The 13,547-nt window shown below is 44.3% G+C and overlaps 2 protein-coding genes across 11 annotated transcripts; both read left to right on the forward strand.

The window, feature by feature from the left end:
- Positions 1–1,161: 1,161 nt before the first annotated feature.
- LOC149039487 (uncharacterized) lies at positions 1,162–6,940 on the forward strand. Its single transcript, XM_089181807.1, has 7 exons — positions 1,162–2,831; positions 4,290–4,390; positions 4,512–4,726; positions 5,102–5,411; positions 5,527–5,619; positions 6,101–6,234; positions 6,413–6,940. The coding sequence occupies exons 1-7, from the start codon at positions 1,751–1,753 to the stop codon at positions 6,915–6,917; spliced, it is 2,439 nt and encodes an 812-aa protein (XP_089037933.1). The 5' UTR covers positions 1,162–1,750; the 3' UTR covers positions 6,918–6,940.
- A 519-nt stretch (positions 6,941–7,459) lies between these two features.
- LOC149039488 (PDZ domain-containing protein GIPC3-like) lies at positions 7,460–13,517 on the forward strand. Of its 10 annotated transcripts, none has more exons than XR_016179609.1 (6): positions 7,460–8,860; positions 9,157–10,880; positions 10,991–11,128; positions 11,649–11,709; positions 12,787–12,859; positions 13,308–13,517. XR_016179609.1 is itself a non-coding variant. In XM_089181825.1 (5 exons), the coding sequence occupies exons 2-5, from the start codon at positions 11,058–11,060 to the stop codon at positions 13,379–13,381; spliced, it is 279 nt and encodes a 92-aa protein (XP_089037951.1). In that variant the 5' UTR covers positions 9,748–10,880; positions 10,991–11,057; the 3' UTR covers positions 13,382–13,517. The 10 variants fall into 10 exon arrangements, 3 of the variants coding, with proteins under 3 accessions (XP_089037949.1, XP_089037950.1, XP_089037951.1); XR_016179605.1 differs by having other exon boundaries at positions 8,500–8,860; positions 10,741–10,880; XR_016179610.1 differs by having other exon boundaries at positions 8,653–9,501; positions 10,741–10,880.
- The last annotated feature ends 30 nt before the right edge of the window (positions 13,518–13,547 follow it).

Below are 13,547 nucleotides of genomic sequence, written 5' to 3' on the forward strand. Positions count from 1 at the left end.
AATGCTGACCTCGGCCTACGGCCTCGGGCAGTATTTTCAAGACCTCGGTCACAGTTTTTCCCCATACGGACCTCCCAGCCGGCAAATAACATATATAAATTACGAAATGATGCAAAAGTTGTTGTTCCTTAAAAATATTGGCAAACATGTTCTTTTTAAAACATGCTACAGAATTTAGTTTCCTAATTTCAATTGGTGTACTGTTCCACAGTCTTGTTGCCGAAACAGCGAAAGAGCGTCCTCCTTCTGTCTCTCATTTATATTTAGGACAAACAGCATTCGTGCTTGAATACCTAGTGTTGCGGGAGTGCCGCTTATTATTTAAAATTAAGTGTTCATTTAGATAATTCGGCAAAGTCCCATTAATTCGCTTATACATTATTGTGCATTTATCAATCTTAGGTTGCTCATAAAACGGGATCCAACCTAGCTTGTTAAACAAAGCAACTGATGGTGTCATGCGATCGGCATGACAAATAACGCGTGCCGCTCTTTATCGCAATTTGCCCAAACAACGTTAGCGTAAGACATAACGGGGCGAATAATGCTATTATAAAACTGAAGTCGCTGTTTAAGAGGTAGACACGCTCGGATCTTACGCAATATTGCGATTCTAGAGGCCAACTTTTTACACACTTTCTCAACATGTTCATTAAATGACAATTTGCTGTCAATGTCTACGCCTTATGAGGTAGCACAATCCACATGGAGCAGATGGCTCGTTTTTATTGAATCGATTGTCGGTTAATTTGGTCGTTATTCAGAGTGATCGTAGATACGAACATAGTTGCAATGCTTGTCTGTTTGTTTACACTTGTCTGTTTGGTTTTGTAATCGGACCTTTCAGCGTCACCGCGCCCATATGGCAAAAGCGAGTTTGGCGTCCCCAACGGTCGCATTTTCGTTGATCGAAGCCCAGGGCACAGGCGGGACCGACAGGTGAGTTACCGGCTCTGTAACTGCGTTTTTCATCATTGAGAGAAAGTATGCAAACTGATCTTTCTTGTGGCATTTGTCGGAATTTTCGATGGATTCGAGATTTAAAGGCCAAAATCGTCTCAGATCGGACCTTTCAGCGTCACCGCGCGCATATGCCAAAAGCGAGTTTGGCGTCCCTAACGCTCGCATTTTCCTTTGTCGAAGCCCAGGGCACAGGCGGGACCGATAGGTGAGTTACCGGCTCTGTAACTCCGTTTTATCAGCATTGGGCGAGAGTATGCAAACTGATCTTTCTTGTGGCATTTGTCGGAATTTTCAATGGATTCGAGATTTAAAGGCCAAAATTGTCTCAGATGCGAGTGAACACCCAGCCAGCAAATTCTTGTCGTTTTGTTGTACCGAAACTTTTGTGCTTGAACGCCGTTTGTATCGTCTGTACCGTACCCAGTTTTTGTCTTTTTGTTTGCTGTTTTTTTTTTTTTTGTTTCCTTTTTGGATTGACCCTGCTTTACTCGCAAGACGAGACATTCGCGTCAACGGTCAACTCTGGTCTGGTCTGGCTTGGTTAATGTTCAATCTCGACCCAAACACCTCGTTAACCGCGTCTCGAGATCTCACGAATTCGATTTTCAGGTGGCCGTAAGCATCAGTGATGGTAGTACCTAGACAACATCGCAAAGTCTTTTTGTTCTGTTTTAATTCGTGTTCATCTTATTTCATCTATTTTTTTTTTATTTATTTATTTTTTTTTAATTTTTTCTTTTGAAAGTGGAATTTGGTAAGCGTGTGACTGTTGTGGAATACTGACACGATGAGCGATATCGAGGTGGGAGGTGAAGATCAAAGCTACGCTGACTGCTCGGTCGACGGCGACGACAGCCCCCGCTATCCGAGCCCGTCGGCCGAATCCATGGATAGTTGTTCTCTCGACTCTAGCGACCAGGAAGAAACTGATCCCGCCGGCGAGCCCACGCCCGCAGCAAGGCCAGAATCACCGCCACCCGTTGCAATAAACCTAGTATCGGACGACGAGGAGCGCGGAGAAGACGATAGTGGAGACGAAGCCCCACAAGAGCCTCCCGTGGCCGCCCTCTCTCCCAAGAGGGCATCCCACGCGCCGCGTCTAACAGATCTCCCGCCCGCAAACCCTAAGCAAAGGTCCAGGAAGAAGACCGCATCTCAACAACCGCCACCCGTTGCAATAAGCGCAGTAGTATCCGACGACGACGGTGACGAGCAGCTTCAACCAGGTGGTGGCGCAGAGGAAGCACCACGACAGCCTCCCGTAGCCGCCCTTTCTCCGAAGAGGGCGGCCTATCACGTGCCGCGTCTCACAGATCTCCCGCCGAAGCTGAAAAGGTCCAGGGAGAAAACCGCACGTCACCACGGTCAACACGTGCTCGCGGCAAGAAGGCCGCAACTAGCGCCGCCCGTCACCACCGGCATACCCCACGCCCACGACGACCAGCAGCACGGAGACGATCGTGTGGAGGAAACCTTACCACAGCCTCCGAAGAGGGTGGCGCATCACGTGCCGCCTCTTACAGACTTCCCACCACATCTGCAAAGGTTCCCGAAGGCGGCCACATCTCATCACGGTCAACCCATGCCCGCCGCACGGCTGGAAATACCGCCACCCGTCACAACGAGCACAGCCGATCGTGAGGAGAAGCCAGGGCATGATCGTGCCGAGGAAACCCCACAGCAGGTTCCCGTAGCCCCCCTTCCTCCCAAGAGGTCGGCCTACGCGCTGCGCCTCACAGATCTCCCACCAGATCTGCAATGGTTCATGCAGGAGACCAAGTCTTTTTTCACAAGGCCTCATGCGCTGGAGAGGCACGGACAGATGCTCGCCGCGAGCACGTTCGACAAAGCCTTGGAACGCATCCTGTGTGAGTATGGTGGCTCCGCATTTTACATTATTTGCTAGTTGCATCGCTCGTGGCATTTTCGGTGATGGAGCACACAAAAAAAAAACACAAAAAAAAAGAAAAAAAAAAAAGAAGAGAAAGAAAGGCAAACCAGATAAGCAAACAGAGGAATGGAACGCGCTCCAATTTTCTGGTCCTCTTTTCATGTTTCTCGGCCATCTATCCTCAGGTTAATAACGTTAGATCTGCCGCACAGGGGATTCCCTGTGGGGTGCCTCAAGGTTCTATTCTTGGTCCCTTATTTTTTATCCTGTATGTTAATGATTTGAACAATGCTTCCCTGCTTGATGCAATCTTGTTTGCTGATGATACAAACTTATTTATCTCCCATAATGACCCTGTTTACCTAATTAACACATTAAATAGAGAATTAAACAAATTGTCAACCTGGTTTGCAGCAAACCGGCTCTCCTTGAATTTAGCCAAGACTAATTTTATGGTATTCAAGCCTTGGCAAAAGAAGCAATCCTTTGAATTTCAAGTTTTCATAAATGAGCAGCCTATTCTTCGTGTTTCTGAGACCATGTTTTTGGGTGTTTTATTAGATGACAATTTGACCTGGAAATCGCATATATCCTTAACAGCAAATAAATTATCCAAATCTATAGGTATCATTCATAAATCTAGGTTTTTTCTCTCTACTCACTCCCTTCGTACTTTATACAATTCTATGATCCTTCCATATTTGTATTATTGCAATTTAGCTTGGGCTGGTACCTATAAGTCAAACCTTCAAAGAATTGTAACCTTACAGAAACGTGCGTTAAGAATAGTAAGCAATTCTACATACATTGCCCATACTGGCCCTATTTTAAAGGAACTTAAACTCTTAAAATTTCATGATATCCATTCGTTTCAATTAGGTACTTTTATGTTTTCATTCGAGAACTCTACACTCCCTTCCAAATTCAATCACTTTTTTTTACTGAATAGTCGAATCCACAATTATAATACTAGGAATGCTCAGTCCTTCCGTTTGCCACTGTGCAGAACGAACACCAGGAAGTTTTCAATTTACTTTCAAGGTCCAAACTTTTATAATTCGTTAAATTCTGACATAACCAGTTCTCCCTCCTCCCCTTTTTTTAAAAGAAAGCTTAAGGAATTTCTTCTCTCTAAGTATTAGCTTCTGTAAGGCGGTAATTCTTAACTAACTTACTTAATATGTGTGTGCGTGTGTGTGTGTGTGTGTGTGTGTGTGTACGTGTGCGCGGTCAAAGTTAATTACCATAAGTCCATATTGTAATTCTAATATAAGATTAGTTATTTTGAGTGAGAAAGCCTGACTTGTTATAAGCCTCGTGGTTTCTTTCAGGTTTTCTCGCCATTTATTTTCTGTCATCAATTTTCTTCATTTTTTTTTTTTCCATGTGTAAATGTCGTATATGGCAAATAAATATTGTATATTGTATATTGTAGGTTATCTTGGATACGTTCAGCGAATCCGGCCCGGAGAGTCGCCTTCAGTCCAAGACTTCCATCGCGGGGATCTTATCGAAGGATACCTAGACTATCTAAAGGTGGGTATCGAGGTTGTTTTAGAACGTTGCACGTTGCAACGACAACGACAGATGATTGTAGATTATCATTTGACCTGCTAAAAGACATTTACGACACGTTGCCATCTCGTCTCTACATCAGGAGGAGAGGAACTTGAGTCCTGCGACCCTAAGCGTGCACGCGAGCAGTCTGCTGTACCCACTGAAGTATTGCTATCGGGGATTGGGGCCACAATTCGAAGGTATCCGCATTATCTCCCAGCTCAGAAGAACGGCCACTGTACTTCAGAAGCAGGGGGATCTGGAGAGGGCGACCGCAGTCGAAGATCTCAAAGCGCAAAGCAAGTGGCTGGATTGGTAAGTGTGCTAGTTAGTTAGTGTAAAACAAAACAGAAACAAAACAAAACGGAAACAAAACGGAAACAAAACGTGTCTGTCTTTTAAACATCTTGGATGATCAATCAGGAAAAGGTAAAAAATTTAAAAATAGTCAGAATCATGTTTTGTGAACGCTTGTCCTCGAGGTCTACAGTTCCTGCCTGCCTGCCTGCCTGCCTGCCTGCCTGCCTGCCTGCCTGCCTGCCTGCCTGCCTGCCTGCCTGCCTGTTTGAGTAGACGACTGCATTCAGAGTTGAAATGCTTGAAAATAAATGCAAGAAGTACAGTTTCAATTTGTAGGAATGAATCGTTTCTAAAGATATTAAAGAACACTGGTCCCCGCTTTCTCTTAAGGGACCAAGTCCTCCTAGCTAGGGAAGCCCAGCGGTGCCGGTTTGAATTGGCCAAGGGCAGACAGCAACGCGCTCAGGAGGCCCGCGACCTGCTGCTTTTGTCACTGTACACCCACCTCCCGCCCAGCAGGGGCCTAGAAATCAGGACGATGGAGTTGGTCTTGGAAAGCCAACTGGAAGAACCGTTTCAGAAAGCGCACTATCGTGACAGAAACGTGGCCTTGATCAAGACAGATGGCGACGGCATCGTGCTACACCTCGGAAGGTTCAAAACCTGCAAGCAGAGCGGGCCTGAAACTATTCCCATACAGGTAATTCTTGTCACGACTGAACGACTGACACGAGCAGAGTACGGAAATTAACAAGAGTTCTGAGCACACTTTAATAACAGTCTCTCTCTCTCTCTCTCTCTCTCTCTCCCCGCAGGCAGACAGCCAACTCTGCAGGCTGTTCATACAGTTTGTATCAGAATTCAGAAAGGTGCTTAATCCGACGCTGTGCAGCAACTACCTGTTTCTGGTAAGTATAGGGTTCCCCGTCTTATAGCCAGCTAGCTAGCGCGGGCTAAAATTGCCGGGCTCGGCAAGGCAAAATTGTCCAACTCATGCCGTCGCCGGATGAAGTAGCACTCGCTTGAAACTAGCTAACTGGTTAGGAATTTTTGGGCCGAAGAGGACTCTTTGAAAACACTGGCCGTGGGTCACAGTCACCACAGGCCCTGGTTGTTCAAAGCTGGGTTAAGGTAACCCAGGGTTAGTGTGAAATTTGATTTCAGGTCTGAAAACTTTAAGAGAAAATTCAGTTCAAATCTTTTTGCTTGCAATTTGATCATTGCATGTTCTAAAAAGAATAGTGAAAACTTTCCCCAAAAGACTTTTGAACAAAGAAATAAAGAAAGCTGGATTAAAATTTAACCCTGGGTTAGAGCTAATCGGCCTTTGAACAACTGGGCCCTCTGTGCAGCAGCAGATCATTTTGACTCTGACCTATTTCATTTCAGAATTCCAAGGGTGCACCGTACTCGAGCACGTCGTTCACAACACGTTTACAGAAAATGTTCGAACTCCTGACCGGAAGCAAGGTGGCGGTATGCGGACTAAGGTCATCTTTCGTAACCTGGGCATATTCCCAGAGGTAGGTCGACATGGCTATTGAACTGCAAGTCACGTCCTTCCTTCCTTCCTTCCTTCCTTCCTTCCTTCGTTCCCCGCGAATTTTGGAATCTGTTGCTTTAAAACGCCGGCATAGCCACATCGCTGATAACCGTTTGATACGTTTTTCTTTTTGTTGTTCTCCCTCTGTCTATCTGCAGCGGATGCGACGATCAGATGAAAGACAGCCTTGCTGCTTGTCTCCGGCACTCCCGAGAGCAGGCCCAGCACACTTACGACCGACGCACGGCAAACCAGAAGAAGACCCCGGCATTAGATCTGGCCAGGCGCAAGGCCGAAGAAGAGGAGCTTGTGGCCGGGCCCATGACCAGGTCTCTCCAGCTGCCAGAGATCTCGGAGCCGGAGATCGACGTGGGCGACTTTGTGGGACTCGTGGCCGAGGACAGCACCCTACAGAAGCCTTCGATTTTCCTGGGGCGTGTTGAAGCTTTCCTGCCGGAAGGCCAAGCCCTCCTTCTATGGTACAGGCACACCGGAGGTTCTAACTATGCCCCAGACTTGGACGGTGAGCAGTGGGTGGAGTCGAGAGAGTCGCTAGTCGCTGTGAAGGTGGCTGCTGCCAAAGGCAGTCCCTACGCCATGCGACTGCTGACCAGCGTGCGCGAGATACACAAGGCAGTCATGGGCGGGGAGCGGGGATCCTGACCTCAAAAAAAAAAAGGACAAAGCAAAAGGACAAAGAGGAGAAAAAAAAAACAGAACGAGAACTCTAAGAAGATCCCTTTTCTTCGCTATTGTTGTTGGACTTTTGGAAGCCGCCAGAGAGATTTCTAGCTGTCAGATAAATAATAAAAAGTGTGTGAATTTGAATTTGTCTGGCTTTTGCTGTTCTGTTCGGTCCTGTCCTGTTTTCTTGCTTTCTTGTTTTCTTGTTTTCTTGTTTTGATTTTGTTTTTGTTTTTTTTGCACCCGGAATTATTTCATTTGAAGCCGTCCGTCACAAAAGCAACACACCCGACAGGCAAAAACCGACAAGAGGAGGAAACCCAAAAAGTAACTCCCGATAGATTACGAGCTCTCGACTCTCGGACTAAGAATACATTGGAGCACGACTTTTGCTTCGAACGGCCACGAATGATGATTTTTCCCCGATTCAAACTTGCCCACGCACGTCCGGGCCGATTCGGACTTGCCCGCACACGAATTAATTATTTGCCCACAGCTCGCGCGTCGAAACATGTGACGGTTCAAAGGGAACTTTGATAAATATGGATCAATGATATCGAAAGGAGGTAGACTAAATGATGAACAGTTAGAGCTAAATGTTAACGGAACAGCCATTAAATCATATAATTCTATTCTAAGTTATTGGGTGTAAATATTGATGATAATTTACATTTTTCTGATCGCGTAAGTAACATCTGTAAAAAAAAAAATTAAAAAAAAAAAAAAGAAAAAAGGAAGCAGTCAAAGGCTGGGTGTAACTAATAGATTAAGGAAGTTAATCCCAGCCAAGGCTAAATTACAACTTTTTAAGGCTGCTATTCTGCCTTATTTAACTTACTGTGGTACTGTATGGAATTGTTGCAAAGCTAGTGATTCTAGAAAAGTAGAGAGGGTACAAGAACGTCAATCTTAAATATTTGAAATACTATCAAGATCATATTATTGTAATTATTATCATCTTATTATCTCATTATATGAAGGTTATCATCTTATTATACAGGGTAGGGTATTATAAACGTGGGGTCTACTATTTTCGGGGTAGGGTAGTTTTATATGGGAAGAGCTCTTTTATCATATTCCAATAAATTTTTAACGCATAGTTTTATATAGATCAGATGAGTTTAGTTTAGGTGTGCTTACCTAGTGGGAAACTGCTATCTTATTTGACACGTAAATAAAGCTTACGATGATTATTTATTATTATTTGATTGGCTAGTTGGCCGGCCATCTCGGCCTGGCGCCAAATGTCCCCCCCTCCCCAAGGCGCGCGCGCAAGCGCATTAGATGACTCGAGTAGCTGCCCCTGCGAGCGAGAGCGACATGTCTTTTCGTCTGGCCTCCACGAAGTCGGAGGCAGTGGGAATGTGGCATCACACACCTTCCATCCCCGAGGTTTCGAAGTTGCGATGTTGCTGTGTTCAAGGTAACCCTGTGCAAAGAATGATTCGTTGGGCGAGGAGAGCACTTATTCGGAGACTCTCTAGTGGCTGTATACATTATCTGAATTGAGTTGACCTGAAAATTTACATTTCTTTCCATCAGATCTTGTCTTATGTCCACGCTAACTGCATGCGGAATGGTCACGGAAGGGTTACTCGGAGGGCAAACTGGAGCTGATGACTTCACGTCTGCACCTGTTAAAGGAGAACGCAAAACTGTGACAGTGTCTAAAGCAGGCCCATCCTTGGGTCTTCACATAACAAATCATAGTTCGGGTTGTGCACTCATCGAAGGTATCGATCCAGGAAGCATTGCGCACGAAGCTCCCGGGATCTGCGTCGGAGATCGTATAGTAGCTATAAACGGCAAGACTGTCGTCGGTACCGGGCACCGTCATGTAGCTGCTATGATAGCATGGGTTCCGGTCGGAGGGATAGTCGTCTTTGGGTTGATCGAGCCTGAGAGAGAGCAGCTCAGCTCCGGTAAGTCAGCTATCATCTATTATCTATTATGACAGAGTTACAATCTGCCATGCCATATATTCTAACTGCTGATAAGTCAAATGCTCTCACTGTAAGTGAATGGAACATTGACACGGCATCCAAAGGGACCTCTTTTGTCGTGAAAAAATACAAGATCGATCGTGGTAACAGTTCAGAAACAATAATTTGCGTTCTGGTTGCTGAATAAAGTCATGCCGATTTTCATGCTTTCTCGCTGTAGTGAGAAGTAATGTGGCTCTCCGATCCTCTTTTCTTTTTTTTTTTTCCCCCCTCAGCCCAGACACTCACTGGTAGTTACTGAAGAGTAAGACAGTCTCCAATCCAAGTGATTCAGCTATGGCCGTTGCCAGATGAAGAATTTGCAGATTTCCAGTTCCCAGTTCATTTTATATTTGACATTCGGGGTGCAGTGTCGGATGGTAGAAGTGGAAGGTTGAAATTGTAATCAGTTTTTTTGAAAACGCGTTACTTACTCCTTGACGAAAGTCCAAAGTGTTTTGTTTCACCGACACAGGTTGTCTGAATGTTGTCTGCATGAGCATGAAAATAATGCAAGTGCAATGAACCTTTTCTTTTGGGTTTGGCCACCTTGTTGAAATCTCTCGATTCTTTCTTTACGAGTGAGTATTGAGATTACTGGTTTGGCCAGCTTGTTTAAATTTTCTCAATTCTTTACAAGTGTAGATTGTAGAGGCTAGCTAGCTAGCTAGCTAGCTAGCTAGCTGCATGGGCTGCTAACTAGATGTAGAAATCTGGGAAGGTTCTTCCTTGGCCAATTCTGAGGCTTTAACCCTTTTTTGACTCCCAAGAGTGATTCACATGTAACTTCTCTCTGTAATTAATATCTAAACATTATCTGGCAAACAGGTCAGGAGAAAACTCAACCTTATCGAGTAGAAGTCGTGATCTTGATCTAACACCAAATTCTCGTCACTTATTTACAATTATGTGGCAGCCAATCAGATCTTGGGAGTCAAAGGCCGGTTAAAGCAAGAGATTTTAAGACTTTTTGTAAGAATGTCCTCAGAGTTTTGTGTGGGAACTAGTTGCTTGGGGTTGACACTTGATGTGTTGGGTTTTTTTTTTTGCTTGCTTAGGGTTAGACAGTGCAATGCAACTTTTATATTTAACCCTTTAACTCCAACCAACACAGAAGTGAGTGACCAACACAGAGTTTCTCCTTACATTATCCACACAATATCGACCATCTAGGTGACGAGAAGAGAGAAAAATGTGGATTTTGTGGATAATTAGTGGATCTAATACTAAATTCTCTGAACTCACATGATAAGAATTGTATGGTTGGCAGTCAAAAGAATTACAAGTTTGATCTGGGAGTTAAAGGGTTAATTCATGGTTCGTTCATATCTGTTTGTTAAATAGATTCGTCCAATAATAAAAATGATGATGTATCGTGTAAGTACCTCCTAGATATTGTACTGATGTCTGTATTTATTTTGCACACAACTTTTTTAAATTGGTGAGAAACAACTTTCATCTACCTACTGATTCATCGGATGATCTGCATCAGGGTTACTCACTCACTCTCTCTCTCTCTCTCTCTCTCTCTCTCTCTCTCTCTCTCTCACGGTGGGTGGCATCCAAGAAAAGAAAGAAAGAAAGACCCGAGAGGTCTCCACTTGAGTGTTTTGCATGCCAAAAGAGTCAGTGTCTTGCTGTGCCATTTCATTTCATTTCACCCTCAAACTGCCAGAGGTGATCGACCTGTGACTTCTCCCGGCCCGTGATATCCATACATCATTCAGCAAGCGGGTAATAAGAATACTTGTCGGACTACTTGTCGGCTGAAAGTTGTTATCTCCATCTGACACCAAATTCTTGCAACTACTACTTACAAGGAAATGTGCAGCAGCAGCAGCTAGCTAGAGGGAAGAATTTCCAATCAGATCCATTGATTCAGTGATGTCGACTGACTCGGCTCGTGTCCAGGCGATTGCTCAAAGCGACCAATTACCAGAGTCCAGTTTTCTTCACTGTGGTAGGTGTGAGAGGGTGCATTGACTTCATGACCGTATTGTCTTATTATCTTATGTAGTAGATACTAGCTAGACATGTTGATCAGGTGTGTTGTCCTTCTTTACCCTTTAGCTCCCCGGCAAGATCTGATCGTCGATTCTCCCTTCCGGCTGCTACAGGGGAAAACGAGGACCAAGTCATGCACATTCCTCCAGTGAAGTACAAATCCAATCCTTGCCTGGGAAAGTGGCTATATATATATATTTCAAGGTAACCACTTGTGCCTGATATGTCTGATGATTCTCACCACCTGTTTGCTGAATAATGTATGGATATTATAGGGAGTTATATAGTGTCAAACACTAACAGGAGTTCAAGGGTTAACCCTTTAGCTCCCATATCAAATTTGCACCTCTCCTCACTGTCAACCATACAATCCTTTTGATGGTAGCTACTTGGTAGAATTTAGTATGGCATCAACCAATGGTCCCCAAATTGAGATGATGTTCTGGATTCTCAGCACTCATCCTGTTGATGCTGTATTGATATCGTTAGGAGTACAAATTAGAACAGTTTTGCAATGATGATGCCCAAAACAACCCTCTACCTGTGGTAAGAGGGCAGGCTTTCCTTTCTTCATTTCCAGAATTACTGGCCAGGGGTTAAATGCATGAAATGCAATCTGAATGATAATAATAATAATAATAATAATAATAATAATGATGATATTACATGTTTCAAATCAAAAATGTCAATGCTAATTTTTGACCCCTGCTTTTCTTTCCTCTAGGCCAACCAAGGACCAAGTCCTGCACAGGCACCTGCACCTGCACATCCACCCAGTGACTGAGGTATGAATAACAATCAATTGTTCCCAAAGTGCACCACTGAAAACAGACCATTGAAAAAAAAAACATCCTTCTACTACCTGCTGGTCTATGTCCCTCCTTGACCTCTGCACAAACAGTGCCCTGCCTTTCCCCTGGCAAGCCCCGCTGCTCACTTTGCGACGCGCGCTAGCGCTGCTGGAGCCTGTGGCTCCGGCCTCAACAGTTTGCCGTCACCAACCGGCCAGCGGTCTAGGAACGACAGCCCCTCAAAGTTTCACCTCTGCAGCTACAACTTGTGAGCATTTCTTCCACTCTCCTGCACTGACCATTCCATCGCCTCTCTCTCTCTACCTCTTCTCTCCACTGCCTATTGGCATTGTTGGCAGAAATTTCATGTTTTTAGCAATCTCATTTAATAATAGTAGAAATGATAATACAATATCCAATATCCAATATACAATATACAATATACAATGTGCAATAGCAAGCAGACAAGTGATGAGATCAAAGAAAAATAGAAATGAAGGGAACTTAAGCTGATCCAATAGCAAATTCTCCAAGCCAACGTCACCAGAACTGTATGGCTGACAGTAAGGAGAATTACTCTGGAGATCTTGGGAGGGAGTGAAAGGCTTCATTAAAAGGAGGCTGTAAATTGAATGTCAATGTGAATTTTCCTGCTTTCCTGCCTGTAGGGAAAACAAGGACCAAGTGAAGTACAAATTGAATCCTTCCCTTCCCTGGGAAAAAAAAAGGTCAGTCAATTCATAAAATCAAATCCGTGAGAATAATGATTGATCACCCACTCCGAGATAATATTATTATTGTTATCTGTCAGCCATTTGAAATGACAGGGCTTGCACAGGAATGAAATTCCCTTCAGACCAGATTGCACCTGTACGTCCCTTACCACTTGAGTGTAACCCTTTAGCTCCCAGATCAAATTTGCACCTCTCCTCACTGTCAACCATACAATCCTTATGATGGTAGTTCCTTCGTTGGTAGAATTTAGTATGGCATCAACCAATGGTCCCCAAATTGAGATGATGTTCTGGATTCTCAGCACTCATCCTGTTGATATTGTATTTATATCGTTAGGAGAAATTCTCTCTCCAGGTCATTTGCGGTAGTGAAAGGGTTATTAAGAGCTGTCACATCGCCTCGCCTGCAGGTAAATATGGTCAATGACATTACTAGATTTCTGGATTATACCATCCATGTACCCGTCTACGTAACATTTCCCCCACTGAACACACGAGAGGCTGTCGTTGCCCTGACAGGCCATGATCACCATTGCGCTACGCGCGCAGGCCTTCTGGGCACCTGGGGCTACCACCTCAACAGTCTGCCGCAAGCCTGCCACCAGCGCTATGGAAATGACAGCCATCAGAAACTTTTAACTCCATCCATCATTATCACATCAACCCTTGACATTAATTCATTCCTCCTTTGCAGCTGAATTTCATTCAGACACTTTGGATTGGTTATTATTGCTTCAAAAAGTGCAGGAATTCAGTGTGAAGCTAGCTCTGGCTTTAAGGAATTTTCATACTTTTTGCTGTGCAATTTCATGTTTCTATCAGTGTCAACAGATGAGCAAAATTCTCTCTTTTCTTCAGTTGCAGCAGCTGACATGCAAGGGCAGGAACTGTGCTGGTGTGATGTAGCTATCAAGTGCCACCATCAAGGTTGAATGTGTGCAGTCAGTGATCACCAGTCAGTGATTTCCCCCTCTAAACAATACTGCCTAACCGAATGGAGTAGACAAGAAAAGTTTTGATACATTCATTGCTATTGTTGTTGAAAATAAAGACTGATGCCCAAATTTATATTCAAAGGAGTGTGTGCTTTTGTCCTTT

The sequence above is a fragment of the Pocillopora damicornis genome, chromosome 9 (genome assembly GCF_964200805.1).
Source record: "Pocillopora damicornis chromosome 9, jaPocDami1.2, whole genome shotgun sequence".
In the NCBI taxonomy this organism is placed as follows: Eukaryota; Metazoa; Cnidaria; class Anthozoa; order Scleractinia; family Pocilloporidae; genus Pocillopora; species Pocillopora damicornis.

Bases quoted from the DNA above. Each gene is read 5' to 3' on its own strand.
- LOC149039487 (XM_089181807.1), top strand. From the start codon at position 1,751: ATGAGCGATATCGAGGTGGGAGGTGAAGATCAAAGCTACGCTGACTGC. The intron at 2,832-4,289 runs GTGAGTATGGTG...TGTATATTGTAG, and splicing joins AGCCTTGGAACGCATCCTGT to GTTATCTTGGATACGTTCAG. The intron at 6,235-6,412 runs GTAGGTCGACAT...GTCTATCTGCAG, and splicing joins ACCTGGGCATATTCCCAGAG to CGGATGCGACGATCAGATGA.
- LOC149039488 (XM_089181823.1), top strand. From the start codon at position 8,491: ATGTCCACGCTAACTGCATGCGGAATGGTCACGGAAGGGTTACTCGGA. The intron at 8,861-11,648 runs GTAAGTCAGCTA...TCTTTCCTCTAG, and splicing joins GAGAGAGCAGCTCAGCTCCG to GCCAACCAAGGACCAAGTCC.